Source organism: Colletotrichum godetiae (assembly GCF_030913485.1).
Source record: "Colletotrichum godetiae strain CBS 193.32 chromosome Unknown BDP55scaffold_9, whole genome shotgun sequence".
Taxonomy (NCBI): Eukaryota; Fungi; Ascomycota; class Sordariomycetes; order Glomerellales; family Glomerellaceae; genus Colletotrichum; species Colletotrichum godetiae.
The window spans coordinates 801,811-828,532 of NW_026851257.1; the positions used below are offsets into that span (position 1 = coordinate 801,811).

Here is a 26,722-nt window from a genome sequence, read left to right on the forward strand (position 1 = left end):
TCCCTAGGAAGAGGTAGGGGGCAACTTGGACAACCTTTCCCACTTTTGCGCCGGCTGGCAGGTAAACCTCGTACGGATCAGATCAAGTACAGACCCCAGGCTCAGTCGATTGGGCCAACTGCAGGACGACGTCGCTTCAAGCTCCGCAATCTCACAAATTTGCATTGAGCGGACAGGTCCCAGGCCTGCTGCTACTGCGAGTCTGCGTGATCCAATGCGCCTGCTACTGCGCGGCGCACAGAGTTCCCCCCCATCATCCATGCCTGCAGTGTGGTCGCAAAGGACCGACCCAGCCAACCCTGGCCAAGCGCTGAGCTCATTCGTCCAGAGTCTTGCTCTGGGCTGCAGCAGTTCTGACCCAGAGGGCCCATGTCGCTGGCACCTCATCCACACCTGCAACCTACAAACCTGTCGACGACTGATGGATGAGTACTTTACCTAGGCCGGAGGGGGAGGAGACGAAGAAGGAGGAGGCGGAGGAGGAGGACCAAGGGCAAGGAAAGCGATTCATACAGGTACTTCAGCCGAGACTCCATCGTTCTTCACGCAGGACCAGTGAGTAGTGGAGGCAAGCAAGCAAGCAAGCAAGAAGCAAGCAGTGTACTGTATACCTTGAACGCTAAGGCAAGGTAGCCATAGTTCTCTCCTGTGCGGATGGCAGAAGCAAACAAATGGAACCCAACAGCAGCGAGCAATGAGCAGCGGACCAAACAAGACGCGGCGAATCGACAGACGTTGGACGACTTGCGTGAACTAGCAGCAACAGGGAGATGGAGACACAGACAGAAGAGTCCCGGGAACCTGCAAAGACGCAGGACGCAACATAACGGCCTAGAGTCAGTTGGAGACTTTTTGGAGACACCTGGGGGGCCTGGATCCAATCGACACTCGTACACACACACACACACACACACACACACATCCATTGAGAACCTATTGGCACTCTCAACCTCTGTGGACACACATTCATCCAGTTGCGCCGCGCGCCGGTGTCTCTCATTGGGTCCCCCGCTCCCCAAGCCGAAGAAGAAGAAGTAGAAGCACGTATAGCGACGGCTACCTTACTGGCTACACCTTTTGGGTATGGAGTAAGGTACGGAGTACTTGGTCTTTCTTCACCTCACCTTGTCTCGTCGACCTTATCCGCATTACACTACTCCGTTCACTACACACCCATCTCACCTCAGGTTGATGAGAGAATCCTCCTTCTCCTCATACCTTACCTATCCGATCCGTACGGTACTCCTCCTCTAGCCTTCTTATCCCATCTCATCACACCATTGCTTGTCTTGTCACAGAACCCCTCCCCCACCTCGACTACCTACGCATCCGAACTTCCCCAGCCACCGTCGTCGGACTAGCCAGAGTAGTTGCCGCAACTTGGCCTTCTCCTCTCCTCGGTTTGGTTGAGCTGTGTCATCTTGTCTGGCCCGCTCCCTTGAGCCTTTTGCCCTCTTTGCCCTCTACTCGTACAGACTACGAGTCTACGACATCTGTTTGCCTGGCTTCGCCGCGCCTTGCCTCGCTCAAGCAGCAACCAGGTAGGTACCTTATTTCCTCCACCCTGTCCGAGAATACCCTGTCCATAGACCTTACCATACCTGACCTTGCCCTGTGCCTTGCCTTACCCTTCTTATCCGCACCAGCTAATGCCTGACTGACGCTATCAGCCTTTGCATCCTTTCCCACCCCTCCGGTGCGCCTCTCTCACTCACTTACTCACCCTCTTCGCGCCCTCTTCTTTGCCGCCTCGACCTGTATCAAACAGCAGCCGCAGCCGCAGCGCCAGCACCTCACTCCAGTTTCTCGATACCCGCCGACGCCGATGCCGACGCCGCCCTCGCCGCTGCCCAGAACGCGACGCCCTCTTCCCCTTCCCACAAAGTACCTCCCCTGTGCCTGTGCCTGTACCAGGATCCACCCCACCACAATCCAGATCTCCGAAGCTTCTCTGCAAGCCCTGCCGCTACCGACCACGCCCACTCCCACGCAACCCTCAACTCGCTGAGACGAACTAGGAAGCTCTGCGCTGCAGCTGCTCGCCGTTTCGTTCAAAATGTCAATAAAGTACGTCCCTCCATGTCCCTTTTCCCTCTTATGCTCTGCGTCTGTTTCCCCTTCATCTTCCCGTCATCCCACGCCGCCCGAGCCCCAGCACCACGGAGCCATCCCGGTCAGTGTCCGTGGTAACCCCGCTGCCAACCTCGACCGTCGACCTCCTCTCTCTCTTCTCGGCTATATACCACCCCACACTTGCCGTCCACCATGACGGATCAGTACCTGCAAGAGCAGCATGCCCTTACTATTGCCCGCACCGTCCAGAGAGAACGACAGCTTGCCCAGGCCCGCCTAGATTCTGACCATGGTGATAGTTGGGTCATGATCACTCAGACGGGTGATATCAACCCTCTTCCTCACGAACATATCAGGCACAGATCCAATGCCAAAGTCAGCCTCGAGCTGTCGGTACCCAAGGCCTTACAGCAAGGGAGGACGCCCTTTGCGCGCAAAAGCGACAATGGCACAGCCTACATCACAACACAGCGGGTACGCACTACATGACTTATCCCAAGACATGGCGCCGGAGGGCTAAGCTGATAACCCTCCTCCAGGTCATTTACATTCCTGCAAAACCCACCGCCGAGTTCAAGTCGTTCCATGCGCCGATTCTTAACTGTGCCGATTCGTACGTTGGCTCGCCGTTCTTCGGCGCCTGGTTCTGGTCCGCCACCGTCGTGCCGGTCTCTGGAGGCGGCGTGCCTGCCGACATACCACGGGTCGAGGTGAAGATGAGCTTCAAAGAGGGCGGCCACAGCGAGTTCCGGCAAAGGTTCGAAGAGCTCAAGGAACGTCTCGAGCATGTGAGGCGTCTGCAACAGGAGACGGGGCAGACAGTCAACATCCCGGACGAGCCGCTGCCGGCCTACGAAGCAACCGAGGGCGGCGGAGCAGCTCCGCCCAACATTGCGCCGCAGCAGCAACAGGAAGAGCCGGCAGGCCGGCCGGCAAGTTCGGGGGGCCAGAATGCGAACCGGCGTCCGGACGAGCCCCCACCAGATTATGACGAGGCGCAAGCACAGACGCTCAGCATGCGACTCGAGGATCACGTTCGCGAAGAGTCTGACAGAGCATAGCGGGGGGTTTTGATTCATCACGGGCTCATGACTAACGCTTTTGCATCGATACCTCCCTGCATTTCACTCCCTATACCTGTAACTTTTTATAGCATCTACACTAGCGGCTGGCGAATCCTGCGTTTCTTAACGAACTTGAAGTGTAGAGAAGGACGGGCGGGTTTTGATGAGGAGGATGAGGACGAGGATTGGGATGCATGCCCCCCAGGAACAAGAGACGGGGGCAATGAGTATGCTGTGCGCGAGCCGGCTCGTAAGGTACCTAGGTTGTGGACAATACTTTATGTGATGAGTGGCTGCCAGTGAGCATGATGGTTGAATTTAACGCTGGGAAGCTTGACGCAACCATGCGAGTAAACTTTCTGCCCAATAACTTTTTGTTTTCTCTGCCTGGTCCTTTTTCACTTTTCCATGTGATTGTGACGAGATGGTGGCTTTGGAGTTTTCGGCCGGTCTCAAAGGTGTGAGGTAAGGTACGGCAGACGGGACTGTACGGGAGTAAGGTACCTTAGAAAGGTACTGCAGGAGCACCGGAACGGCAAAATCCTTGGCGCTCCGGCCTGCGGTCACGTTCAAAGTTCGATGACGCTTAGTCACCCAGCCTTTCCACCGTAGCCAATCAAAACCGGCCAATTGGGAATAACTTACGACCGATTCAGAACACCCAGTTTTCGTTCTCGACTCTGCCGAAAGCTCCCGACTTCCCACCCCATCAACCACTATCCACGACATCACGTCAAGCCAATTCGAGAGCAGCACGCACCTCCGCCACAATGGGTTTCTGGGATACCATCACGGACCTCGCTGAGGCCGCCATGCCGTGGGCCACCGTCGAGGCCGAGGCTCCTGCCGCCGAGGAGAAGGTGAGCGAATGCTTTTTTGCGCAATTTGTTGCAATGACCTGAGGTCGTGGGAGGAGAAGTGCCTGCGTTGCAATCGTCACAGCTCTGGTCTTTCCGCGGCTTCGATTGCATCTTTTTTTGCACTGTTTCAGGTTACCTGCAGAGGTTCGAACCGTTGACTAATGTGTCTTTCTTTAGGAGGAGGAGACCGCCGAGGAGTCCAAGGAGGAGCCCGAGGCCGAGGAGGAGGAAGAGGAGGAGGAGGAGGAGGAAGAGGAAGAAGAGGAGGAGGAGACCGTCGACCCCAAGGAGCAGCTCGAGAAAGGTTCGTCTACTTTTACTCCCGGAATCCCCGATACAAATTCGACGGCGATACGCGATATCCGGTTGCTCGGGCGAGAGGAATCGATGACACGCATATGAGCAATTTCGCGAGCTCTCCCCATCAAGACCCGACCGCCCGCTTTCCAACTCTGTCTATCCGCTAGACACGATACGCGATACTGCGAAGCTTATAGACCGAATTGCTGACGATGTTTGGGTGACAGACTGCGAGGAGTCCAAGGCTTGCGCACCGGCCAAGCACCACTACGACGAGTGCGTCGAGCGCGTCACGGCGGCTGCTGACAGCGAGGAGGGTGCCAAGGAGGACTGCGTTGAGGAGTGTAAGTTGTAACCAAGGGGAAAGGGCTCTGCCTTCAATCTGCCCGTCATGCGATGGGCGGCACGAACGCTCAAGCAGGACTGATAAAACTGACATCGTGTTATAGTCTTCCACCTCGCCCACTGCGCCACCCAGTGCGCCGCTCCTAAGCTCTGGGCCAAGCTTAAGTAAACGCCAAATCTCCCAGACTTGACCTTGTAGACGACAAATGACGGAACGGCATCGGCGGTTCCTCATCTTCTTTCGAAATCACTCTTCACATCAGCGGCATCGGACGACTAGTATTCTATCTCTAGGAGAGTGGGCCCGCGAGACAGAAAGAAGTGTCGATGCCGAAACGAAGACGAGAACGAAATCTGTCTAGCAAATCGGTCCCCGGAGTTCCTTTGGGATCTCCAATTACCACCACCCTCGTACCTCCATCCCTCCCTCCCCAATAGTGCCTGTCAAGTCGGGTTGCTCAGTACCTCAGTGGGCGCTGTCTGGCTTGCGGCGCCGAAAGCTCTTGTCTTTTGTACTATAGGCATATCGCGCAATAGATTCCTCCATGACTTTTACTTGCGGGCTTTGAGTACGAGCGTGAAGTTACGATCTGTGAAATGGAGTCTCGCCATGTTGACGATGGCTAGGCTTGTGAATCAAGACTGCGATCCAATCATCGATGCGGAAAGAATTATGCGAGACATGTTAGCTTTTGAACATCGAGTCTGCCTCCAGCAGTGGAGAGGTTGACAGATATCGGCTTGGAGTGTTTTGTGTACGGCAGCTACCGATGAAACGCCGTTTATTGATGATTGATCAGCTAATACCTGAGGTAAAGTAATCTCGGAACAAGCAGCCAACTAGGCGAGGCGAGGCGAGCTTATGGCGCGACGACGGAGGCGAGGAAGATGGATCCCTGGACCGTGGACGCAGTAAATCTGCTCGTGTGCGGCGAAGCAGTGAGACGATTGTGCTTTCGAGCACTTGAATGGGATTCCGTCACTGGCAATCGAGAGATTTTACACACTCATGCCACGGAAGCCATGTTTGCTCAACTCTAGTATCCAGCTCTTGTTGATTTACTTCGAGAAGAGGGCTTTTCTTTGCGTGCTCAGATATCTTGAATGGACAATGGTAGGACCAAAGACACATTTTGGTCCTCGAGACACATTGGCTCAGACTTTGGCTTCGGGATAGGGACCCTTTTCCATGGTGCTGTGTTGTGGAGCGGAGGATGGGCCCGGAGGAGGTGGCCCAAAGAGAGGAATTCGGCCGGGAGGCGGGCCAATGGGGGTGCACCCACACTCTTCTCCCGCCGGTTGCTGCGCCGTACCAGTACGGATAGAGGAAGTTTGAGAGTACCTACTGTGTAGAGGGAGAGAGCACCCCGATTCTGTTGGTTGCATTCTGGATATCTCAGATGATAGGTATCCGTCCATGCATATCTCTGGCTGAGGTGGTTCTTGTTCCTCGGCTGGGGCATGTGAGCATCTCCAACTGCTGCGATGCCGCCGTCTCATTTTGGAGGTGTCAAGCTTTCTGGGTGCAGTGGTCCATTTGAACGTGGGCTTCGTTCCCCCTCTTCCTAAGTTCCTACCGCCCCCAAGTTCACAGCTCTTGACAGGTTACCATAGAACAGTCAATAGCGTGATGATGTGTCGTCGCTTGCTTTTACCCATATGAGTGTGAAAACAGCAGGTGGAGAGTTTGGGCGCCATGTCCCCTCAATGTAATGCAACTTGAGAGGATCAGGAAACTGAGAAATGTCTGGACCAACAAAACGGCCCACGGCACACGGGGCATACCAGGCACACACCCACCAGTCCAGACCGGGGAAGTTGAACCGTTGGAGACTCGACTTGGAGGGATCTTCTGTAGTAGTTTTGTTCTCGATGAAATACCTTACTTTACCTTGCCTTCTCTGGGTATCTCCCGCATCAGTTGCACTGCATCTGGTCCCCCCCCCCCCCCCCCCCCCCCCTGTTCCTGTTCCCGTTCCCACGTCCCGCGTCTTGTCAATTTTGCCAAAAATCCCGTTCAGGACAGGTTCCTTCTTAAGTCCACCTTTCCGCTTTCTCTCTTCCAGCTTATATTCCTTTCCCTCCCATCCTCTTGGCTCTTGGTCTACTTTTGGTGGTTTTGGTGGTGGGCTTATCTTTTCGCTCTCCCCCTCCCCCTCCCCCATCCAGCGCATTGCCCTCCGTCCCATCTTCACCTTCGCGCCGTGTTGGAGGAATAGGAGGAACTCGAGACGACGACAATTACAGGCTTTACAATCCGCAGACGGGGTGGAACGACTCAAGTCAAGGACTCCCTGCCAAGACACGCCTAGGCCAATCTCCCGCCCGCCGCCCGCTAATCCACACAACCTGCCTGCCCTGGAAAAGCTGGGCTCCGCCCACAGCCCGCTGTCTCAGAAGAACTTGCGACAAGCCCGACAGCCCCGGCCCCCCTAAAGATCGGGCTCTCTAGCGCGCAAAAGTTCTGGCCCGTTGGCGCTCGCGCCCCCTAAACACGAACACACAAAATGCACTTCTCTCGCCGTCAGAAGAGCGAGAACGACCCCTCGGTCGACAACTCCACTCCCACCAACGACACCACGAATAACATCACCACCACCACAACCACACATACTGGCGAAAACGAGAAAAAGGCCGCGAACCCACTTGACGACACCGCTGCTCCCATCGGCCTCGACGCCGCAGCCGCACCGACGGCAATGCCGAACCACGCCCGCTCCGGCTCCGGCTTTGGCAAGCTCGGCGACGAGGAGTACCACCTCCGCGATGTGGACTCCCGGTCTCGCGACAACGACTTCGCCAATGGCGGGGTCGGCGGTGGTCTCAGTGGTGGTGGCGGCATTGACGACAACAACAGCGTTCTCGAGGGAACGGCCGTCGAGTATCGCACGTATAAGCGCCGCTGGTTCGGGCTCGCACAGTTGACGTTGCTTAACATCATCGTCTCGTGGGATGTAAGTCAAAATATCTCCTGATGGAATTGGTCCAATCGCAAAAGGCGAATTCTGGGATCGGGGTACCTGCATCAGACAAGCCACCATCGATCGTACTGCACGTCGTCAACAAGGCTGGCGAATAGTCCACTTCCTATCCTGCATCAACACCAAAACGCCAGGTTCTTGGCATCTCCATGGACCGAGAATCTGAAAGAATACTAACAAAACACAGTGGCTCACCTTCGCCCCCGTGGCCTCCAACGCAGCAACCTACTACCGCGTTTCCGAGTCCGCCATCAACTGGCTCTCCACAGCCTTCCTCTTCGCCTTTGTCGCAATCTTTCCCCTGACGATCCGCATCCTCCACATGGGCCCCAAGCCCTCCTTCATCACCGCCGCCGCTCTCATCCTCATCGGCAACTGGATCCGCTACGCCGGCAGCCACTCCCGCTCCCCGACGGGCGGAAACTACGGCGTCGTCATGTTCGGCCAGATCCTCACCGGCCTCGCCCAGCCCTTCGTCCTCGCCGCGCCGACCCGCTACTCGGACCTCTGGTTCACGAACCGCGGCCGCGTCGCCGCCACGGCCCTCACCTCCCTCGCAAACCCCCTCGGCGCAGCCCTCGGCCAGCTCATTGTCCCCTTCTGGGTCGTCGACCCCCAGGACATGTCCCCCGGCGTCCTGTACGTCGCCATCATCTCCACCGTCGCCTCCCTACCGGCCTTCTTCATCCCCGCGGCGCCACCAACCCCCGTCGCTCCCTCCTCTCGCACCCTCAAGCTCGGCATCCGCGATTCCCTGTCCATCGTCTCCCGCTCCCTCGAGCTCTGGCTCATCCTCCTCCCCTACGCCTTCTACGTCGGCTTCTTCAACTCAATCTCCTCCCTCCTCAACCAAATGATGGGCCCCTACGGCTTCTCCGACGAAGAAGCAGGCATCGCAGGCGCCCTCCTCATCGTAGTAGGCCTCGTCGCATCGGCAATCACGTCCCCAATCCTAGACCGCACCAAGAAATTCCTCCTCGCTATCAAAGTCGCCGTCCCCGTCATCGGACTCTGCTACCTCGCCTTCATCTGGATGCCCGAGACGCGCAACATTGCCGGGCCCTACGTCGTCCTCGCCGTCCTTGGCGCGGCCTCCTTCTCCCTCGTCCCCGTCGCCCTCGAGCTGCTCATCGAGCTGAGTCACCCTGTCAGTCCCGAGGTCACGAGTACCATTGCCTGGGCCGGCGGCCAGCTCCTCGGCGCGCTATTCATCATTATTTCGGACGCGCTGCAGGCCGATGAGAAGGCGAACCCGCCCAAGAATATGAAGAATGCGCTCATCTTCCAGGCCGTCGTCGCTTTGGTGATTGTGCCGTTGCCGTTGTGCCTGGGCCTGTTTGGGCGGAGTGATAGGGTCAGTCTCCGGCGTGTGAGGTCTGACGAGCAGAGTACACGACAGACAACCAATGCGTAGTCCAGAACCCGTCCGCGGGGACGATGCGTGCGTAAGCTGTAGCGTGAATAGTTGTTTGTGTTGGTAATTAGGCATTAGTCTTTTGTATGCTATATAGTTAATTTTGGATACCCCCCCGACATGTTTTGCAAAAACAAACCGTCTTGCGCCTTTTGCATCTCATTATATCTCGTGCCCTGAGATTGATTTTCTCCAGGTCATCCAGATTTGCCATTGCCATTGGTGTGACTGTGCCCGTTGACGCCCTCCCCTCGAATATCGAGAAACTCCTCCCACTGGTGCCTCAACCTCTCCATTTCGGTCCAGATATCCACCCCCAACGCCTCGAAGTCGACAAGCTGCTCTCTAGTCAAGTCCTTCGCTCCAGGGTTCCGCCCAACAGCCTTTCTCAGCACGCCCGTCGCAGGATCCCTCGCAAGGGAATCCCGATCCTCAACGGCGCCCTCCCACCCCCACCATTCCACCTCGGTCTTCTTGACATCCTGCCTCCCAGAAAACGACGCGGCGGACCCCCACTTGATCTTTTTCGCTTCCAGCTCCTCGAGCGTCTCGTCGTCCTGCAGCGCGATCCAGACGGGCGCGACGGCGCCGTTGTACCCCGTCACGGGGTGCCAGGGCGACCCCAGCCAGCGGGCGAGGTAGAGCGCAAACTTGTAAGCCCAAAAGAGGATAAAGGGAAACGGCACGGGGAAGAGGTTGGAGGCGACTACGCCCGGGTGCGTGAGGTAAAAGGAAGGACGAACTGGTAGGCGCTGTGCGATATGGGCGTCTTCGGGGGTGAAGTAGGAGTGGGAGATGCGCTGCGTGGCGGGCAGGTGTGACGAGAGAGAGAGCACGTCTGTGAGGCGCTTCGAGGACTCGTACGGCCCTTCCGTCTCGATGCCCTGGAAGTCGTCGAGGCGGAGGTGGCGCGCTTGAGGCTCGATGCTGCTTGTCCAGACGACGCGGCCTGGTGTTTCCTCGGGTGTGGCTCTGCTGAGGAGGGGCAGCAGCTCATGGGCAAAGACGTAGTGGCCAAAGACGTTTGCGCAAAAGACTTCACCGAGGACGGGGGAGGAGGGCTTGGTATCGTAAGCGGAGGCAAGGGAGAGGGGGTTATCGGGGGAGTCTGTGGGTACCAGGTCGGAGCGGACGGGTCGCTGGTTGAGGACGGCGCCGGGGCGTGCGAGCTTGAAGGAGGGCCAGGTGAGGACGGCGAGGAAGCCCTTTGTGAAGGTGTCGGTGAGGAGGCCGGTCCAGTCGAGGCCGGTCCAGCCGCCGAAGCCGGCGTTGAAGATGACGGAGTCGAGGCGGGGGATCTTGTGGGCGCGCGGGGGCGATACGGGATCGGTGGGGTCGGTGAGGGTGCCGGCGACGAGGTTGGCGGCGCAGGCGTAGACGGAGGGGAGGTCGCAGAGGTCGAGCTGGGTGGAGAGCAGGTGGACGCGGGCGAGGGTGTCGTCGGGGTCGTAGTAGGAGGAGCCGGCGCGGGAGCGAAGAGCCGGGGAGGTGGTTGCTGTGCGGCGGAGGTGTTCGCGGAGGGACTCGACGGATTCGCGGGACTTGCGGACGGAGCGGGTGGTCGGGATGAGGATCAGGTGGGAGGTTAGGGGCCGGGTCGCGAGGAAGTCGTCGATGAGGCGTTCGCAGATGCCGAGGCCGACCCCGCTGGTTTTTTTGAGATTGCTGTCAGCTCATTGTGTTCTGGGACCAAGGAGAGTCGAAGTAGGAATCGAAGAGCAAAGGTCGAGGAGAGACAGAGGGGGGGGGGTAGCCTGTAGTGATTCACCTGTTTGCGCCGGTGACCAGCACGAAGAGCTGTTCGCGGGGAGGAACCTTATCCCAGGGTGCTGCGATCATGTTGTTTGCTGTGTGTGTAGTTTCTCAATTGATTACAAAATATGAGTAGATGGAGAAGATAAAAGATATCCCCGTGTTCAACAACTGCGCGCGGGGTGAATGAATGACGAGGAAGAGAGGGGAGGGAGAAGAAGCGAGCGTTGGGGGGGGGGGGGGGATTGGTGGTGGTGGTGGTGGGATGTTTGGCGGTGAGTCTCGACTTGTACAAATTTCAGACGGAAAGTCAAGTCAAAGGGGGGTGGACTTTCCACGGATGGTGGTGGTAGGGCGCGCGCCGGCGGGACGGGAAGCTTAGTTGCAGAGGTCACTGCCTATTTGGGAAACTTGTGGTGTGTGCCGCAGGGCAACGGCCGCCCGCCGTCACATGCGGAGCCCCGGGAGCGTCTGCTCGTCCGGGGGGCCGGGCCTCTCGTCTTGATCATTTGTTACCGTCACCATGAACGTCCGAGAAAGGAGGCGCAAGCTCATGTTGCATACGTCAACGACGCCATTGACATACGCCGGGGCGACGACTTCCAGATGGTACCGAGACTTGAGAGATCTAGACCGTCAGCGAATTACAAGCCCTGTCAGATCCTAGTATGCAGGTCCCAGAGGGCCAATCCCGCAGTCGCTTTCTCATTGGTCTGTGGTGTTTGCCGCGTCGAAAAAGAGCCGAGCAAGCCGAGTGATAGGTGAGGAAACCGAATACGGATGCGAAGGGCGTGTCTAAATCCCGGTCGGAGTTTCGTAATGGCGTTGATTGTGAAGTGATTGAAAATAGTAGTCAGTCTACTTCTTTCTTTATGAGTAAGCCCTTGGGCTGTTTTACGTTGCCCTGTTTGGTAAGTTCAAAGATGCAATGTGAAATTCCAGGGAGCACTACCCCAAACGGTGAAGAGGAGACAAGATCTGCCATGGGCCGAATGTTCTTATAAAAGCCAGCACAGTGGGCATCACAAGCAACCTTTCCACAAGCTGCCTCTGCGTGCCAGGTTCCTGCGAGCGGGGACCTTGAGTTGGCGTGTATCTCCTGTGGCGATGGCCAATTCAGAATTGTTGAAGTCGTTCGTAATCCAGGGTAGGAATACAAACAGCACCTTTCTCTCATCTTGAGTTGCCTCTTGGCCGGCGGTGGTGGCTTGATTCTGGGAAGTATTCATGAGCAATGTTCCCAAGGTGAGAGGCAAAGCCGGAAAAGGGACACGCATATGTTCAAGACAGGAAGGGGTACTGAGTGTATCTGCTAGCGGGTCGCTCGTCCGCAACTCTGTCGGTTATTGCCTCAGAGAGGAGCCTATTGCATGGATTGGGGAACGGGATAGATTGCAACTTGCCTTGCTCTAGGTATCAGGTTTCCGCCTATGGACTTATGTATCCAAAAGGCACGATATTTGAGCCTCGAGTCGTTCTCGCCGCCTTGCTGTTACAAGTCGGTACCTAAGGCATGGCACGTTCAGGCAATCATCTCAACTCAATCAACTCAATCAACTCAAGTCGATGCTACCACAACTAGGGGTTATAAGCGAGTTGCCGCTGATTAAACCACGCTGGGGGGGGGGTTTAAAGAAGATTTGATTGGCTTCGTTGCTTCGCCAAATGTATTGCTCAATCCGTCTTACCTGCCACACGTGATTGGTTGATCATTAGCTTGAGGATTCACCAATGTGACTTGGTTTTAACGTCTCACCTCACTTCACTTCACTTCATCTCACTTGAACAACAAATAGAGCCAGCCAAGTTTTGAGGCACTAGACGAATTCATATTGGTATTAAAGGTAAGAAAACGCAATTAGTCAAAGTAATAAAGTAAGTGCCTCCTTTTCTCCCGACAACGTCTGCACCATCTTCATCTCATCGCGTACACTCAGGCAGCCTTGCAGAGACGACCATCGCCCTGCACCTCCCAATCCTCGCTGCCGACACCCGTCAGGGCGTAGAACGTGCTGCAAGGGTCGTAGAGCTTCTTGATCGCCCTGAGCTTGGCGTAGTTGTCGGTGCCGTAGAACGTGGACTGGAACTCGACCTCGTTGCGGTCTGCCTCGTTGAGGTACGCGCCGCCGCCGGGCGTCAGCGCCTTGAGCGCCGGAATGAGCGTGTCCGTGACCGTAGTCTGGCCCGAGACGAGAGTAGAGAAGTCGGACCGGCTGTAGGCGCTGCAGTTGTGTGTTAGTGAAGCCGTCCACAGGGGAAGGCAAGATTGGGAGACAAGACTTACGTTCCGACAACGGCTGAGAACAAGGCGGTGCGCCAGGCCGGGTTCACCGAGTTGGCGACGGCGTTGGCGGCGCGGGCGACGTTGATGGTGAGGCCTGAGATGATGCCGCCGTTGTTCAGGATGCTCTTGAGCGCGTCCATGAGGCTGGCCGCGGAGGCATCGTCGGCGACGAGGGAGCGGGGCATGAGGCGGCCGCCAATGTTGAACTCGGTCACAGCCGGCTCCGGGTTCATGTCGTTGTAGCTGTCCAGGAAATTGGTGTACTGGCCAATGTGGTAGTCTGGCGGCTCGTGTTAGTGACTTTCTCCTCTCTCACCCCTCTCTCAACTTCAGTCTGTCGACTACACTTACCATAGGTGATGCCGGCGGTATCGAGAGCGTCGAGAGTAGGCTGCAGCAGAACCTGGAGCTCCTCCTTGGTCTTGTTGGGGAGAGTAGTAGGCTGCATCTGGAAGACGCCCGAGGCGAGAAGCCAGATGCTGACGGCACCGGCGTCGACGATATCCGGGAGGGTCTTGAGGTATGTCGTGACCGCGCCGTAAAACACGTCGTCCGAGACGCCAGAGTTGGTGAAGGTCAGGTTCGCCGACGAGACAATGGTGTCGGCGTAAGCCTTGACAGTCATGGATAAGACGGCAGCGTACACGCCACCACCGCCACCGGAAAGCGCCCAGTACAGATTCGAATTGGACGTCGGGGTCGCGACGAGCGTCTTGCCGCCAGAGGTGACGACCTCCCACTCGAGAACCTGGTCAGCGGCGAGACCGTACTTTGAGACGAGGGGCCCGTGACCGCCGCCCTGCGTGTAGCCTCCTGCGATACCGACGGTCGGGCTGTTACCGCCCACGACGACGAGTCCCTGGGCGTGTGCTGCGGACTGTGCCTCGCCGGCCTGGACGCCGGCGCCGAGCTTAAGGGCCTTGCCGGTGTAAGCCGTGGACTTGTAGTCGAGCACGCTGATGTCCTTGAGGTGGTGCGTCCAGAGCGCGAGGGCGCCGGCACCGGTGGACTTTCCAAGGTAGTCGTGACCGGTGTTACGGATGACGAGGCGGATGTTGTAATCCTGGGCGAAGCGGATCGTCTTTGCGTAGTCGTCGGCGCTGGCGGCCTTGACGGCGTACTGGACGTAGGTGCCGATGATGCAGCGTTCCGTCTGGGCGAGGAAGGGGTCGCAGCTCTGGTTGGCGAAGAAGGCGGCCATGACGGACGACGAGGTCTGGATGTGTGTCTCGGAGGCGGACCAGCTGTTCTGGAGGGCGGTACACTTGGCCTCGTCGTAGGCGCCAAAGGTGCTGTCGTGGCAGACGGCGCCGATGGGGATTGTGGCGATGAGGCGGCCTCCGACTGTTGTGTTGAAGGCGGACCACTCGGCTGCCGTTGGCCAGCATTCTTCGCCGGGGAAGCAGCGGCAGTCCGTGGCTCTCTGTGCGATGTCGTGACCGAACGGGCTTCCGGGACGGATGCCGGCGCCTGGTCCTGGTCGGCCGATGGAGAAGGCCGAGACCGCCGCGGGCGCGAGGGTGAGCAAGCTGAGGAGAGACACCATCTTGGAAAACGAGAGTCACAATCACTTGCTGTCAGGCAAAGTGAGGGGAGAGGGAAGGAGGGAGGGTGTGAAAGAGTGACTGGAGGTTGGAGGTGAGGAAAGGAAGAAACCTCTCTCACGATGCAACACCAGGCTTCGATGCTACATATTTAACAGGCAGGTCACGAACGACGGAACGAAGAGGCATCAACAACACGAAATGAGACTGCCGGTTGCAGCCAGGAAGCTGACGATAGTTTGATTACCACCCATGCCAATATTGACTACGATGGCCCACGAATACTAGCTGCCCACGCGAGCAGTTGTGGGAAGGAAACTTTTAAGCTATTGAGAAGATAGGGCCCCCGAACGGTGAATCAAGCATGTGCCTGACTCTTCACCCTGCGAGAACTCGAGAAGGGCCGGGAGGGCCATGAGAATCGGTGGAAAGATTGGACAGAATGGGACAAAATGGAACAGGTTGCCGCGTGTCCCCCCGACGTCCCCCTTCAAAGCCTCAAGGGGCGGCTGGGGCCAAGAGGTCGAGTCGATGGATGGCTCCGAAGGTGAGGGGGAATAGGAATATACCTCAATGTCAACCTTCCGGAAAGGCCAACGCCTACAGGTAAACTCCAGTCTCCATCTTGAGTTGCGGGGACTAATCACGCGTTTGTTAGAACTTGGCGAAACGGTTTGACGATTCCAAGCACAACTCATGTAAAGCTAATATAGGCAGGTAGCATCGCCGGTATTCTCATCTAGGGGTTGACCCTGGCACGAACGGTTGCTGGCAAGCAAGGATGAGCCGTCGTCATCCATGATCTATGTGTCTGTTAGCAGCAAAGAAGCCGCACTCAACTGACTAACCCACGCGCAGATGTCTGGGGGACTCTGAGCAAGGGGGGAAGTTTCCCCGTGGAAACGAACGACGTCCTGCAGTTCTGCACAGCAAACCGCATTCAGCAGACTACAGACCGCAGAGGTCGGCCGCCCGCAACCATAAAGGCGGTAATACTGGAACTAATCCCTGTCAAGTGTCGACCGTTCATCCAACATGCGCGGTTACAACTTGCAAGGACCTGTAGAGGTGGGCACTGCGCAGCAATGGGACCGTGGAGGGGACCGTGGAGGGTGTACCCCGGGTCCTCCGGGTTGACGGACGCCACCCGAGCCCGGACGGAGACCAATGGTCCGGCCAAAGACAACCTCGTGCAATAACACCCTTCTCGAGTACCTTGTTACCTCGGAAGTCAACGAACACGAAACCAACCAAGTAATCAGTAATCAGTTGAGTCAAAAGATAACTCTCCACGATGATCGACTAGTTACCAACGACACTAGTTAACGAAAGGGGGGGGAGGTAGCCAAGTGATCCTCCCGCTCCGTGGTTTTCCTAGTCTCTTTTGCAGTTTCGACGAGTCAATTTCCTAATCTACTCGGCGTCTTTTACCACCGTTTACCACATACGGATACGTTTAGAGCTACGACGGTTCATCTATCCGTACTAGTGTAGCTTACTTACAAAACACACGCAAAAAAGTCAGGTAACGCCCCTGGCGCCGCGCTTGCAATCCTGGCTCCCCGCGGCCCGCTCCCTGCCAGCGCTTGACTCGTGATCCTTGTCCAACTTCAAGAGAATCACGCACATCAAGGATTCAAGGGCACTAGATAGTAGCAACTCTCCCCAGTCCATCTGCCGATTCTTAGCCGAAGCGATGCTCTACGAACACTCCGTACGGCTGTCACTTATCTTCCGAATGACTCGTACAGCCTCCAAGGGTTCCCAAGTTCCCAATAACCAACTCCTTCAAACGGAACTCTGCATACACAATAGTGACAATTTGTTCAATTACCTGTAACTGTATCCGTAAACTGCAGGTAATGTCCATCCCCCATGATCCAGCATCCCGGCTCCCCTTTCATTCCACGTGCGACGCCAACGACACGAAACCGTCACCGACGAGGGGCAGGGAATACAGACAGACCGTCCACAGGCACCACAGCTTCCACGCTCTGGCGTCCGTTTCTGGGGTCCGCGTCCGCAGCACCGCCGCGACGACCATGGCGCCGGACAGCGTGGGCAGCAGCACCGCCCACGACGACCGGATGTGCCAGACGTAGACGCACACGCACGACCAGAAGGGGACCAGCACTGCGAGCGAGACGCGCGAGACCCTGTCGCCAAAGAATAGGGGCACCGTCGCGCGGCCCCGTCCGCGGTCGCCGGCCTGGTCTTTGAGGTCCTGCACCTGCATCGTCGTCAGGATGGCGGCGCTGATGATGGCCGCCCACGCGTACCCCTCGTGGGTGATGGTGATGGGTACGCGTACGTCGTCTGCCGCTCCTGCTGCTGCCCCGCCGCTGATTGCGATCTTGAGAGAGGCCGTGTTGAAGAGGAAGTAGGCAACGGCGATAATGGCGTCTCGGACGAGCTCGTCGCCCCCGCGGAGGTCGTTGTACAGCCACGTCAAGATCAGGATGAAGACGCCCTCCTTCCAGACATCCAGAACATAGTTCAGGGCCAGCACGGCGGGGATGGCTACGAGCATGGCCTTGCGAGTCTGCTCGGGCGTCACTTTGCCCGCCGGTATGGGACGCCAAGGCTTGTTCGCGAGGTCCTCGGCCACGGATTCGGGCCCCCTCTGGTTGGCCAGGTCGAAGATGAGGACGCTGTACCAGTTGAAGGCCACTACCAGAGGGAAGCGGTGGATGATGGAGAGCGTGGCTGCGTGGCCTGAGGTCAGGGGCGCGCCGGTGAGTCCGCCCAGGAGGCCGAAGGCCGTGTTGGGGACGACGAATGTGGCAAAGTTGCTCTCGGTAAAGTCCCAGATCAGACGAGGTATACGGAGGACCTCGGTGAAAGTGGAGGAAGAGGAGGACTTGGTGCTGCTCGACATGGCCTCGTCTTCAAACGAGGCGTGTTTGAGCGTGAGGGGGGGATTCTCCCCGAGGCTTGCTGAATGCTGCATGATGATGACTTTCCCGTCCTGCGGTCCGCTGACGAACCTAGCGTTTAGGAGGGAGAAAGGAGACGAAGAAGGTACTGGAGAGCTGAGATCCGACAGTCTGGTTTGACACCTGCGGTTTGAAGCACAAGAGGACATAGAGAGACCCTCTTTGAAATCTCCCGATATCAAAAAAGGGGGCGATCAAGGCCCATTGATAAAGGCCCGCCGAGCATCGACATAATCAACAACATCGTCGGCCTCGGGATAGAGGCCTCGTGGCGAAACGCATACACCGCTTTCATGATTCAGATTCACCCACCTTTGACAACACATTGCCCCCAACTTCCAGTCTGAATTTGCCTCTATCGACGAATGTCTAAATTGTTAAGCGGTACTTGGAGCTGCCCTGGTCATGTCAAGACGCCTGTCAAGACCAACAGCCTCGGAGTCTTGAGAGGAGTCTATGGAGGGATCTTGCGGAGAGAAGGCAGGCTACGTGCTGTGACTTGAACGGCAGGCAATACATATGCAATATGTAGCGACCCCTGAACGATCATACCCGGCTCCGGCGAGCGATTTACCTCGCACGATATTGAATCACATCCGCGGGTCGCAGACGCAGTCACGGAAAGGTCGCGAAACCAACCAGAAGCCGGAGTTTGAACCAGAAGTCGAGGTGAAAGCAAGGGATCCCTCAAGGAAACGTTCCCTGAAGCGGTTTCCGTTTAAGAGTCGTAGCATTTGCGCTGGGCTGGGGGGATCAAAAACTGGTAACCGGAAGGAGACGACCTGCATCGTGAAAGTCTAAAAGATGCCAATTCTTGGTTTCTGCCCTTGAGTTCCACTGTCCAAGGGTACGCGGACAGTGGATGCTGGATAGTGACACACGGGTTTCGATCCAGACTCTTGTGATCCATAAGAGATCGGGAACCGGTGGTGCTACGTTGATGTCGCAGTGAAAGCAGTGAAAGCAGTGCAAGTTGATTGCACCTCGACCCATTTTCCAAGTCTCAAGATACTCACGTGTTTTTATCACGGAGCGAATGAGAGTTCAACGTTATATTAAAGAGGCAGGTACACTTTTATGTGGATACGTCTACCTGACTTGGGTCCCAGTCGTTCTCGCAAGGTGCTCGGATGTAAACTCTGAGAAAAAAGGCTCACGAACGTCGTCTGTGAGTTCCCGTTACCTTATCCGACTTGACTCCAGTTTGTCCCCACGTGTGTAACTCTAAAAGCCGTGAGAACTAAAAGCTTCTTCCTTGCTGGAACCAGTAGCCGGCCACTGAACACGAAGAGGGTCTGTCTTGTCTTCGTTTTTTTGATGAACTTGCCTGCCCACTACCGGCGGGATGGGGCTCGGCGTATGGCAGATAGTGTAGACAGATTGCCCGCCCCCCTTCCCTCGCTGTGGAGTTGGGTCATCGTTGTTGTCATCCCAACTCTGCCTTTCTCATGTGTTCCCAGGATTCCCATGTCTTTGGTCAGGAACGCTGTCTGGGCGTTGCTGGGCGAGTAAGAGTCAGGCGTGCCGCTTTCCGAGAGAGTGTGATCGACACGGACTCCCAGGGAGGTCTGGCTGCAAGTAATTGAGATACCTTGATTTATTGGAAAATCTCCCGGAAGTCTCTCCAGAGTGTGTACGATGTCTGCAGATGCAAGCACTATGTGTGAGACACTCCCGAGCCTGCTCAACTTCAAGATAGAAATGTGGATGTTTGAATGTTTCCTTCGGTGATTCATGAGGAAGTTTTGTGACAAGTGAAGACAAATGAAAACACTATATAGTTACAAGGTAAAATGGTGCGTCAAGAAGTGTACATATCTCATATCTCGAATAAATTTCATTCATCGGCCGTAACTCCCCGTTCCCTTCCATGCCCCCCGTCCCTGGCCTAAGCCTGCGCCCCTCGCTTCCAAGTCTCCTGCGACGCAATGTCCTGATGAACGTAGATGACCGGCCTGCTGCCCCTGGGCGCCTCGGCTCCCGGGGAGAACTGGCACTTTGTCGTCAGCTCGGCGCGCTCAAGGTCCACAACGGAGGTATTATCGCCCAGCTTGTCGTACGTCCGACGCGGGTGGCGGATGCTGTGGCCGCCGCTGCTGCTCGTCAGGTCCTTGAGGTTGATCTGACCGCCCTTGTCCGTCGAAGGGTTCGTGAGCTTGGAGCCGAACTTGGAGACAGCCGGCTTGACATAGGTCTTGAAGAGGGGCCCAAGGGTCGGCAGGCAGGCGATGATGATGCCGATCCAGAGCTCGAGAAGACTGACGAGGCCGATGTCGTGGAGGTTGTAGACGAAGTCGAGGTCGCCGATGGTGGTGACTGTGTTGACGAGACGCCAAATCATGATTGCGATTGTTCTGTGAAGTAGAAGTCAGCTGCTGCCTCGGTCTATGAGGAAGAAGACAACTTACGCAAAACCCATGCCAAACATGGCGCTGACGGCAATCTTGTTCCTAAGGGGCATCTGGAGACCCCATAGCGCCGGCATCGGCAGTGCGGTCATGGCAATGTCGACGACAATGTTGATGGTTACCGAGACGAGCTGGTCGACGGTGATGTCGCGGCAATGACCACCTTCGACCGGTGCCCACTGCTGCGACATGGGCGTACATCTGCTCATGAACAGAATGAGGAATGCGACACCGTAGGCGCCCGTCACTCCCATGAGGATGTGCGACCAGCGCTTGAACTTTGCCGTTGAAAAGATTCTGGTGTATAGCCAAAGGATGGCCATCTTGATGAAGACGGTTCCTAGAAGCCATGTGACACCACTAGCTAGAATGAGCTGTGAGAAGCATGTGTTAGATCGTTTCAGCTCATGGGATGGCATATCTAACTTGCCTTGAATTGAACAGCATACTCGTCCAAAGTCAACTCATTAGTGTGTTTGCCCAAGCCATTGTAAATGGCCCAGATGACAACACCTTCTAGCGCAACGATGTTGGCCTATGACTGTTAGTTCTCTATGAGAGAGAATAGGAGTGACGGGCTTACAAATGCAAAGATGATCATTCCATCATCCCAGTAGAAGGATCTTCTCATCACCCTCGCTGACCATGCTCGTAGACACAAAAACGAAGCATCGGCAACGGTAAAGACAACAATCCATACTAGGAGGCTAATGCCTCTTGATCCAGCGCCAGGCATGATGAGCGAATACGTTTCTGCTCTTCAAAGTGTGTAATGCGATTGGACCCAGTCAGTTGGTCTACTGCCTTAGCTTCGGATGCCAACAAGCAATGAGAGAGAGAGAGAGTTTCCGGATACCAGCCCGAAAGACATCCGCCCTCGCGGCATAGCACGCGCGGGGGATGCCTTCATCTCTTATGGGGGGTGCGGGAACGACGCTCATCGCATCAAAAAGCCGCCGGGTGGCCACGCCGCCACCCTCTCTTACAAACAGACACACTCTGTCTTGTTCTCATCCCACAAAGACGAAACGTGGTTCCCGCGTCTATCAATCACGGCCAGGAAACCCCAAAAAAGAAGTGGACGAAAGGGTGAACTAGACGATGAGACACAAGTCGATGTCACCCTACTCTGCGGTAGTTCCCAGCTTATTGGTGTGTCTGCCGGCCACTTTGATACTAGTCTGAGAATGAGGGTGAGAGATGGCCTTGTAAGTATGACAGAATGTATGTACTTTGCACTACCTTGCCGAACCATGCTTCCCTCCCTCTTCGGCTCCTCCTCCTGCATGCCACCCACTCGGTAATAAGCCTACTCGGCGAGGCTTCTGCTCATCTGATCGAAGGGAGACAAGATGGGATGACATGAATCAGTAAGAGGGTTCTGCGCTTGCATGACACTGCATTCTTTCATCCCATTCCCTCCCCACTCACACTCTAACACTCACCACTTTCGGGTTCCTCTGCAGGCTTGCAGCAAGCGATAGTTGAATAGTAGATAGGCAATGGTTCGTGACAGTCGTCGTGTTTTAGGACCAACCACCCGCCTGGTGTTGCTGCACGTGTGGGTAATATCGATAGGGAACCATGCTCTTCCCACATGACTGTTCTCTTCTCAGATGTGATCGGGAATTCGTCATGTACGTGATAGAGAAACTCCACAGCCTCATCAACCCTCAAGGGTTTGCCAAGTTACCTGTCCCAAAGTCTTGTCCGGTCTAACGAGGGCCCCCCCCCTGGTATGATGGGACTCTAAGAAGACTTGGCCTCCCCGCTCTACCATTTTGAATTGCAGGGGTCAACCGTTCCCCAGTCTATTCAAGAGTCTCGAGGTGTGGGGGGAGTTTCAAAGTGGAGTTTCTGCAAGTTGATATATCAAACTTTTAGAGACCCTTGTCAACGGGCCATACATAGCAGACCGAGTCCCACACAAACCACAAAAGCAACCATGTGAAAGACAAAGACAGTCTTCAGCAAAGCACCCGCCGCCGCGCCGCGCATTTGTTGTCCCGTTTGGATACAATGCTTCCCACCACGGGGGTTGTCTGCACCTTCTACTAGGGGGGAAGCGTGCGTGCCTTGCCTTACCTTGACGGCCATGGTGATGTTGCAACGAGGCTTACGTTTATCCCTCTTCCGGTAATTATGCAAGGCACAGGTGTCAGTTCGTTGCTCAATCTCAGGTTTCACCAAAGTCCCCGAGTTGTCGGTGGAGAATAACGCCCGTCGCTCCTGTGTGACTTGTTTACGGATACCGGTCAGCTATCTGCACCCTCCAAGAGATGCTGAGCAGGCAACATCGCCGTCCATCCAGCCAGCCGGTTGGTCAGGGCTATAGTGTCTTCGAAGGAGCGAGCTGCGCCGCAACGCTGCACATCACGGAGTTTGTAACCAAAGACCCGAACTTTGGAAGTCTTAGCTCAGCTCAATGAGGAAGAGAGGGGGGGATAAAAAGACAGGGCCTAGCTCGCGATAGCTCGAGACTGTTTCTGGCATTCCCGTTACTTACCCCACGCTTCACTCAATCTATCCATACTTCCATATCGCTCTCTGGCCTCGCTGAAATCTATTATCTCGCCACTTCCAAGGCTGACGCTACATATTCCCGTTCTCGGCTCGAACGTTTCCTTTTTCGCGGTCTCCCAATCCAATATCGCTCAAAAAAAACTCAAGATGCAACCCCCTCTGCCCTCCGCCACGCCGACATGGCGCAACGATACCTACGAGGCTATCTCGCCCTCCCGCCCGGAGCTCAGCGCAGCGGGGAAGACGGTCATCGTGGCAGGCGCGGTAAGTTCCACGATATCCATTTCCTTTTCTCTTCCCCTGGTTGTGAACATCGACCCTCGCCCAGCCCCCTCCCCCATACACGGCCCCTCTGTGATGACCTCTCCCCTCCGAATATGCCTAGCCTTGACCCGAAAAGATCGGAGCTTTTCACCCCCTCCTCCCTTCACAACTCTATATCGCGCGAGTCCTGTATCCGCAATATATCCGTACGGATACCTTGCTTACCTAGGAATCTCTCTATTGACGCTTTGTCCTCTCTCTCGAATAGGGTAGTGGAATCGGCCGAGAGACCGCCCTTGCCTTTGCTGCTGCCGGGGCCGCTCGAGTCAGTCTTCTGGGCCGCACAGAGGCCGCCATAGCCGAGACGGCCGCCTCCTTGCCGTCGTCTGTGCAGAGTGATGTTCACGCTGTGGACATCACGGACGAACAGACGTTGATCAAGGTGGCAGCCGCGATCGGCAAGTGGGATATTCTTGTTTTGTCTTCTGGCTATGTGTCTAAGCCGTCGCCTGTCGCGGGGTCGGCTACCGATGACTGGTGGCAGAGTTTTGAGGTAAATCAGACTACCCCTTGACGGAAAACAACTCTCTCTTTCTCTCTCCACAAGTGAATACCTAGTGAATAGTGAGAGAGTGAGCGAGGGTGAAAGTGAGCGAGAGGGTCCGAACACTTACACCATGTGCAGACAAACACCAAGGGAACATACCTTGTCAGCAAGGTGTTCCTCCCCACGGCGAACCCTTCGCATGCGTCCATCGTCGCACTCACCACCGGCACAACGGCGTTGCCGGCAGTCGCCCTGCCAGGCCTGTCCGCCTACATGGCGTCCAAGCTAGCCCAAACCAAAATCATTGAGTTCCTAGCGGCGGAAAACCCGAACATCTTCGCGGTGACCCTTCACCCGGGCATGGTCGAGACCGACATCTTCACCAAGAGTGGCGCCAAGGCCGAGGCGCTCCCCATGGATAAAGGTGCAGTTCCATTGTGCTTTCCCTACGATTCCCTCCCCTGTCCACCCATCTGCCCAGATTTCCCTCTCCGTCCCGGCTCCCCTCCACTCCCTCCCTCCCTCTCTTCAACACCCCCTGCTTCTCCTTCCCGTTGCAGCTCTAGCGGGCCGAACAAGGTGCTGACATCCTCCCGCGCGCTGGCTTGCAGTCCAACTCCCTGCCCACTTCACGGTGTGGCTGACAAGTCCCGAAGCCGCGTTCCTGAACGGCCGTACTGTTTGGGCCAACTGGGACGTCGAAGAGCTCAAAAAGGGTACCGGCGCGATCCAATCCGGCCAGCTGCTGACCAGCGGTATCAACGGGTGGCCATACACTAGCCTTGCTTGAGATAGTTCCGGAGTGGACGATAGCAACCTCATGGGTTGTTGACCTGCTCGCCATGTTCGCCTAGAGATAGCCCAATATAGCAAATGCTCTTACGTATGAATAATCAACATCTCAACATTGGAAATACATTTGTGAAAAAAGAAAGAATGATACGATTTGCTTCTTGGTACCTTGGCTAAACTCTAAGTGACTACATAGTATATTGTCTAAACTTAGTATGATCACCTCAACTCGAAACACAGTGACAGGGGACCCGGATTAGAGGTGAACTGATCCCTAACGTCGTCAAAGACTCGGTTGCCCGTCTCTCCCGGTGCAAGGCGGAAGTGATACTTCTTCACAAGTCTAGCAACAACGAATCGCATAGTGTCAGTGGCCAGGAAACGACCAAGACAGCTATGGTGACCTGTAAATGGTTAGTCGATCAGGGTGGACCAGATAGTAGAGAAAGAACAAAGGTCGCCATACCTGTTCCAAATGGCGCAAAAGCTGCAAGATTGCGGATCATCTCTGGCCGCGTACTCCATCGCTCAGGAATGAACTCGTTGGCCCGCTCGAAGCAGTCCTCTCCTGTAGATAACATGTGAGCTGAGAACTGACAGAAAGACCACCCCGTTGAATTGCTTACTTCGGGATATAACGTGACGCGGGGCAATGATTGTCGTGTCTGGTGGGATGAAAGTCCCACCGATCGTGGCCCCGTTCTCCGTGGTTTTCCTGGCCCCGCCGGTGAGGAGGGCTGGGTACAAGCGGAGACCTTCGTTAATGACGGCGTTGAGGTGCGGGAGGCTCGTAAGAGTCTTGAGATTGGTAGCGTCGACGTCTTTCAATTCTTCATAGACCTTGTCGGCGTGCTCGGGGTGCTTAGCCAACTCGCAGAAGATGCCAATCAAGGCAGCAGCCGTCGGCTCACTGTACATTTGTCAGTCGGTATTCACCCACGAGGTTGGAGAGATAAAACATGCCTTCCAGCAACAATTGCCAGCAAGCTATCGCCATAAAGCCATGGCAACCGATCCTTGAACTCAGTCTGGCCGTCGTTCAGCTCCATCAAGTAGTAGGCAAGGTCAGGGACGGCTGGCTTAGGAGTTCCGTCATCAAGTCTGACACGCATCTGCCGCTCGCACCAGGCAACCATGTCAAACCAGTCCTTGAGGACGCTGATCCGTGGTCCCAGCTTGAAGCCGACCTGAATGAGCCATGGAGCAGGGCTGAACGGTCCAAGCAGCGAGAGGGCACGCTGCAGCCGTATAATGATGTGATGCCACTGCTGCTGGTGCAGCATATCAAATGACTTGCTAAAGACAAAGTCTCCCATGACATCAAAGCCAAACCAAAAGAACAGGTTCCGGACTTCTGAAGCAACATGCGCTTTGGCATCCGCCTCGATGCAGACGTCTAGCTGCTCAATATACTTGAGAATCTTTGACTCGTGTTGAACAAGGGCTGTAGTACGGGACGGCACGTTAGAGATAGGCTCATGATTCCGAAGATCTATGGGGTCATACCTTGTGCCGAGAACCCACGGTTCCATTCACGGCGTCTGGCAGCATGAATGGGCTTGATGCGTGTCGTGACAAGCGCACGATCGGGGTGCAGAATGTCGTACCACTCAGACTTGATGCATTCAGACCGGGGACCATCTACAGCCATAAAGACTCCTGGGTGGAAGACAGTGATTTCACTAGGTCCTAGCTTACCAGTAAGTGTATGTTTCAAGAAGATTGTTTTGACTGTCCGCTTACCTGTTCTCACGAAGTCTCCATACTGCTCATGTAAATCCTCCAAGAGCAGGTGATTCTTGCAGTTTCTGCAGGCCCAGACGTGCCACAGCTTGGTGACCCGGGCGTACCACGGGCCTTTGAAACCAGCAGTTGTCAGTCGATGAAAGTAGAGTCTGTAGAGGGTGATACTGGTGAAAAGCCCAGGCAGATAGCCGGCGAATAGTATCAAGACTGAATGGCATAGATCACCAACAGTTGAGCCCTTGTAGTAATAGCTGAGAGCCGCGGAACAAAAGAAGAGCCACAAATGACCCAGAGCAATCTGAGGAGCCTGGACATGCCATTCTCCGTGAATGAAGATGCCCCAATGGACGGCAACGCCGCAAAGGAGCCCAAGGCCGTAGACCAGGACGGTTTGGTAACTAGAATCAAGAAGGTCACTCATGGTGAAGTTTGTGAGTTGCACTTGGTCAATTCGAACAAGCTCGAGGCGCTCTCTCTCTTGAAGTCTGCCACCGATAACTCGACCTGAGCTCGGAGTCGATAAACATCCGCCAGTCAAGCAGTCATCGAAACCCGACATGATGCCTAGTGCTATGGCTGGGTCTAGCCTATCCCTCGACAATCTGTCGTGAGTTACCTGAGGGGTAACAGCATGCCACAGGAACTGACTAGTGTCCAATAACTGGGATGCAATCCAGCACGCATCACAGCATCTTCCATATTGTCCTGGAGATTGTACTCGTTGATCAAAGGTACATAGTTGAGTATCGCGCCGTGGTGATCATGGGTCATCCCGATAACCTTGATACCCGGATACTGACCAGGTTCTCCCTTGACAGTCGTTGACCGGGGGTCCAGGCAAGTGAGAGGGTCTGCGTCCCAAACTGTCATACCCCTGATGCAGAAACAA

At 55.8% G+C, this 26,722-nt stretch overlaps 10 protein-coding genes across 10 annotated transcripts; 4 read left to right on the plus strand and 6 right to left on the minus strand.

Annotated features, from left to right (window-relative positions):
* Window positions 1-2,265: 2,265 nt before the first annotated feature.
* On the plus strand, window positions 2,266-3,134 carry BDP55DRAFT_691923 (WW-domain ligand protein; the record flags this gene model as incomplete). Its single annotated transcript, XM_060577039.1, has 2 exons — window positions 2,266-2,547; window positions 2,613-3,134. 2 exons carry the CDS (start codon window positions 2,266-2,268, stop codon window positions 3,132-3,134), a joined length of 804 nt encoding a protein of 267 aa, XP_060432912.1.
* A 773-nt stretch (window positions 3,135-3,907) lies between these two features.
* BDP55DRAFT_726020 (ubiquinol-cytochrome C reductase hinge protein-domain-containing protein) lies at window positions 3,908-4,811 on the plus strand (the record flags this gene model as incomplete). The annotated part of the gene is made up of 4 exons (XM_060579080.1): window positions 3,908-3,997; window positions 4,175-4,301; window positions 4,525-4,641; window positions 4,747-4,811. 4 exons carry the CDS (start codon window positions 3,908-3,910, stop codon window positions 4,809-4,811), a joined length of 399 nt encoding a protein of 132 aa, XP_060432913.1.
* A 2,338-nt stretch (window positions 4,812-7,149) lies between these two features.
* On the plus strand, window positions 7,150-9,037 carry BDP55DRAFT_691924 (major facilitator superfamily domain-containing protein; the record flags this gene model as incomplete). The annotated part of the gene is made up of 3 exons (XM_060577040.1): window positions 7,150-7,421; window positions 7,470-7,596; window positions 7,811-9,037. The coding sequence occupies 3 exons, from the start codon at window positions 7,150-7,152 to the stop codon at window positions 9,035-9,037; spliced, it is 1,626 nt and encodes a 541-aa protein (XP_060432914.1).
* Window positions 9,038-9,124: 87 nt separating this feature from the next.
* On the minus strand, window positions 9,125-11,027 carry BDP55DRAFT_654632 (uncharacterized protein). The gene is made up of 2 exons (XM_060574271.1): window positions 10,806-11,027; window positions 9,125-10,684 (listed from the first exon to the last, which is right to left on the minus strand). Exons 1-2 carry the CDS (start codon window positions 10,874-10,876, stop codon window positions 9,235-9,237), a joined length of 1,521 nt encoding a protein of 506 aa, XP_060432915.1. The 5' UTR covers window positions 10,877-11,027; the 3' UTR covers window positions 9,125-9,234.
* Window positions 11,028-11,692: 665 nt separating this feature from the next.
* Window positions 11,693-12,473, minus strand: BDP55DRAFT_654634 (uncharacterized protein). Its single transcript, XM_060574272.1, has one exon. It carries the CDS (start codon window positions 12,064-12,066, stop codon window positions 11,812-11,814), a length of 255 nt encoding a protein of 84 aa, XP_060432916.1. The 5' UTR covers window positions 12,067-12,473; the 3' UTR covers window positions 11,693-11,811.
* Window positions 12,474-12,722: 249 nt separating this feature from the next.
* BDP55DRAFT_546532 (FAD binding domain-containing protein) lies at window positions 12,723-14,619 on the minus strand (the record flags this gene model as incomplete). Its single annotated transcript, XM_060568663.1, has 3 exons — window positions 12,723-13,011; window positions 13,074-13,360; window positions 13,390-14,619. 3 exons carry the CDS (start codon window positions 14,617-14,619, stop codon window positions 12,723-12,725), a joined length of 1,806 nt encoding a protein of 601 aa, XP_060432917.1.
* A 1,898-nt stretch (window positions 14,620-16,517) lies between these two features.
* Window positions 16,518-17,567, minus strand: BDP55DRAFT_691927 (UbiA prenyltransferase family-domain-containing protein; the record flags this gene model as incomplete). The annotated part of the gene is made up of 1 exon (XM_060577041.1): window positions 16,518-17,567. The coding sequence occupies one exon, from the start codon at window positions 17,565-17,567 to the stop codon at window positions 16,518-16,520; it is 1,050 nt and encodes a 349-aa protein (XP_060432918.1).
* A 1,686-nt stretch (window positions 17,568-19,253) lies between these two features.
* Window positions 19,254-20,820, minus strand: BDP55DRAFT_433018 (uncharacterized protein). Its single transcript, XM_060567538.1, has 4 exons — window positions 20,545-20,820; window positions 20,392-20,496; window positions 19,962-20,335; window positions 19,254-19,907 (listed from the first exon to the last, which is right to left on the minus strand). The coding sequence occupies exons 1-4, from the start codon at window positions 20,695-20,697 to the stop codon at window positions 19,442-19,444; spliced, it is 1,098 nt and encodes a 365-aa protein (XP_060432919.1). The 5' UTR covers window positions 20,698-20,820; the 3' UTR covers window positions 19,254-19,441.
* A 1,811-nt stretch (window positions 20,821-22,631) lies between these two features.
* Window positions 22,632-24,085, plus strand: BDP55DRAFT_691929 (short chain dehydrogenase; the record flags this gene model as incomplete). The annotated part of the gene is made up of 4 exons (XM_060577042.1): window positions 22,632-22,748; window positions 23,017-23,301; window positions 23,434-23,719; window positions 23,907-24,085. The coding sequence occupies 4 exons, from the start codon at window positions 22,632-22,634 to the stop codon at window positions 24,083-24,085; spliced, it is 867 nt and encodes a 288-aa protein (XP_060432920.1).
* Window positions 24,086-24,306: 221 nt separating this feature from the next.
* On the minus strand, window positions 24,307-26,254 carry BDP55DRAFT_691930 (cytochrome P450; the record flags this gene model as incomplete). The annotated part of the gene is made up of 6 exons (XM_060577043.1): window positions 24,307-24,491; window positions 24,554-24,655; window positions 24,714-24,997; window positions 25,051-25,531; window positions 25,594-25,776; window positions 25,831-26,254. The coding sequence occupies 6 exons, from the start codon at window positions 26,252-26,254 to the stop codon at window positions 24,307-24,309; spliced, it is 1,659 nt and encodes a 552-aa protein (XP_060432921.1).
* Window positions 26,255-26,722: the final 468 nt, after the last annotated feature.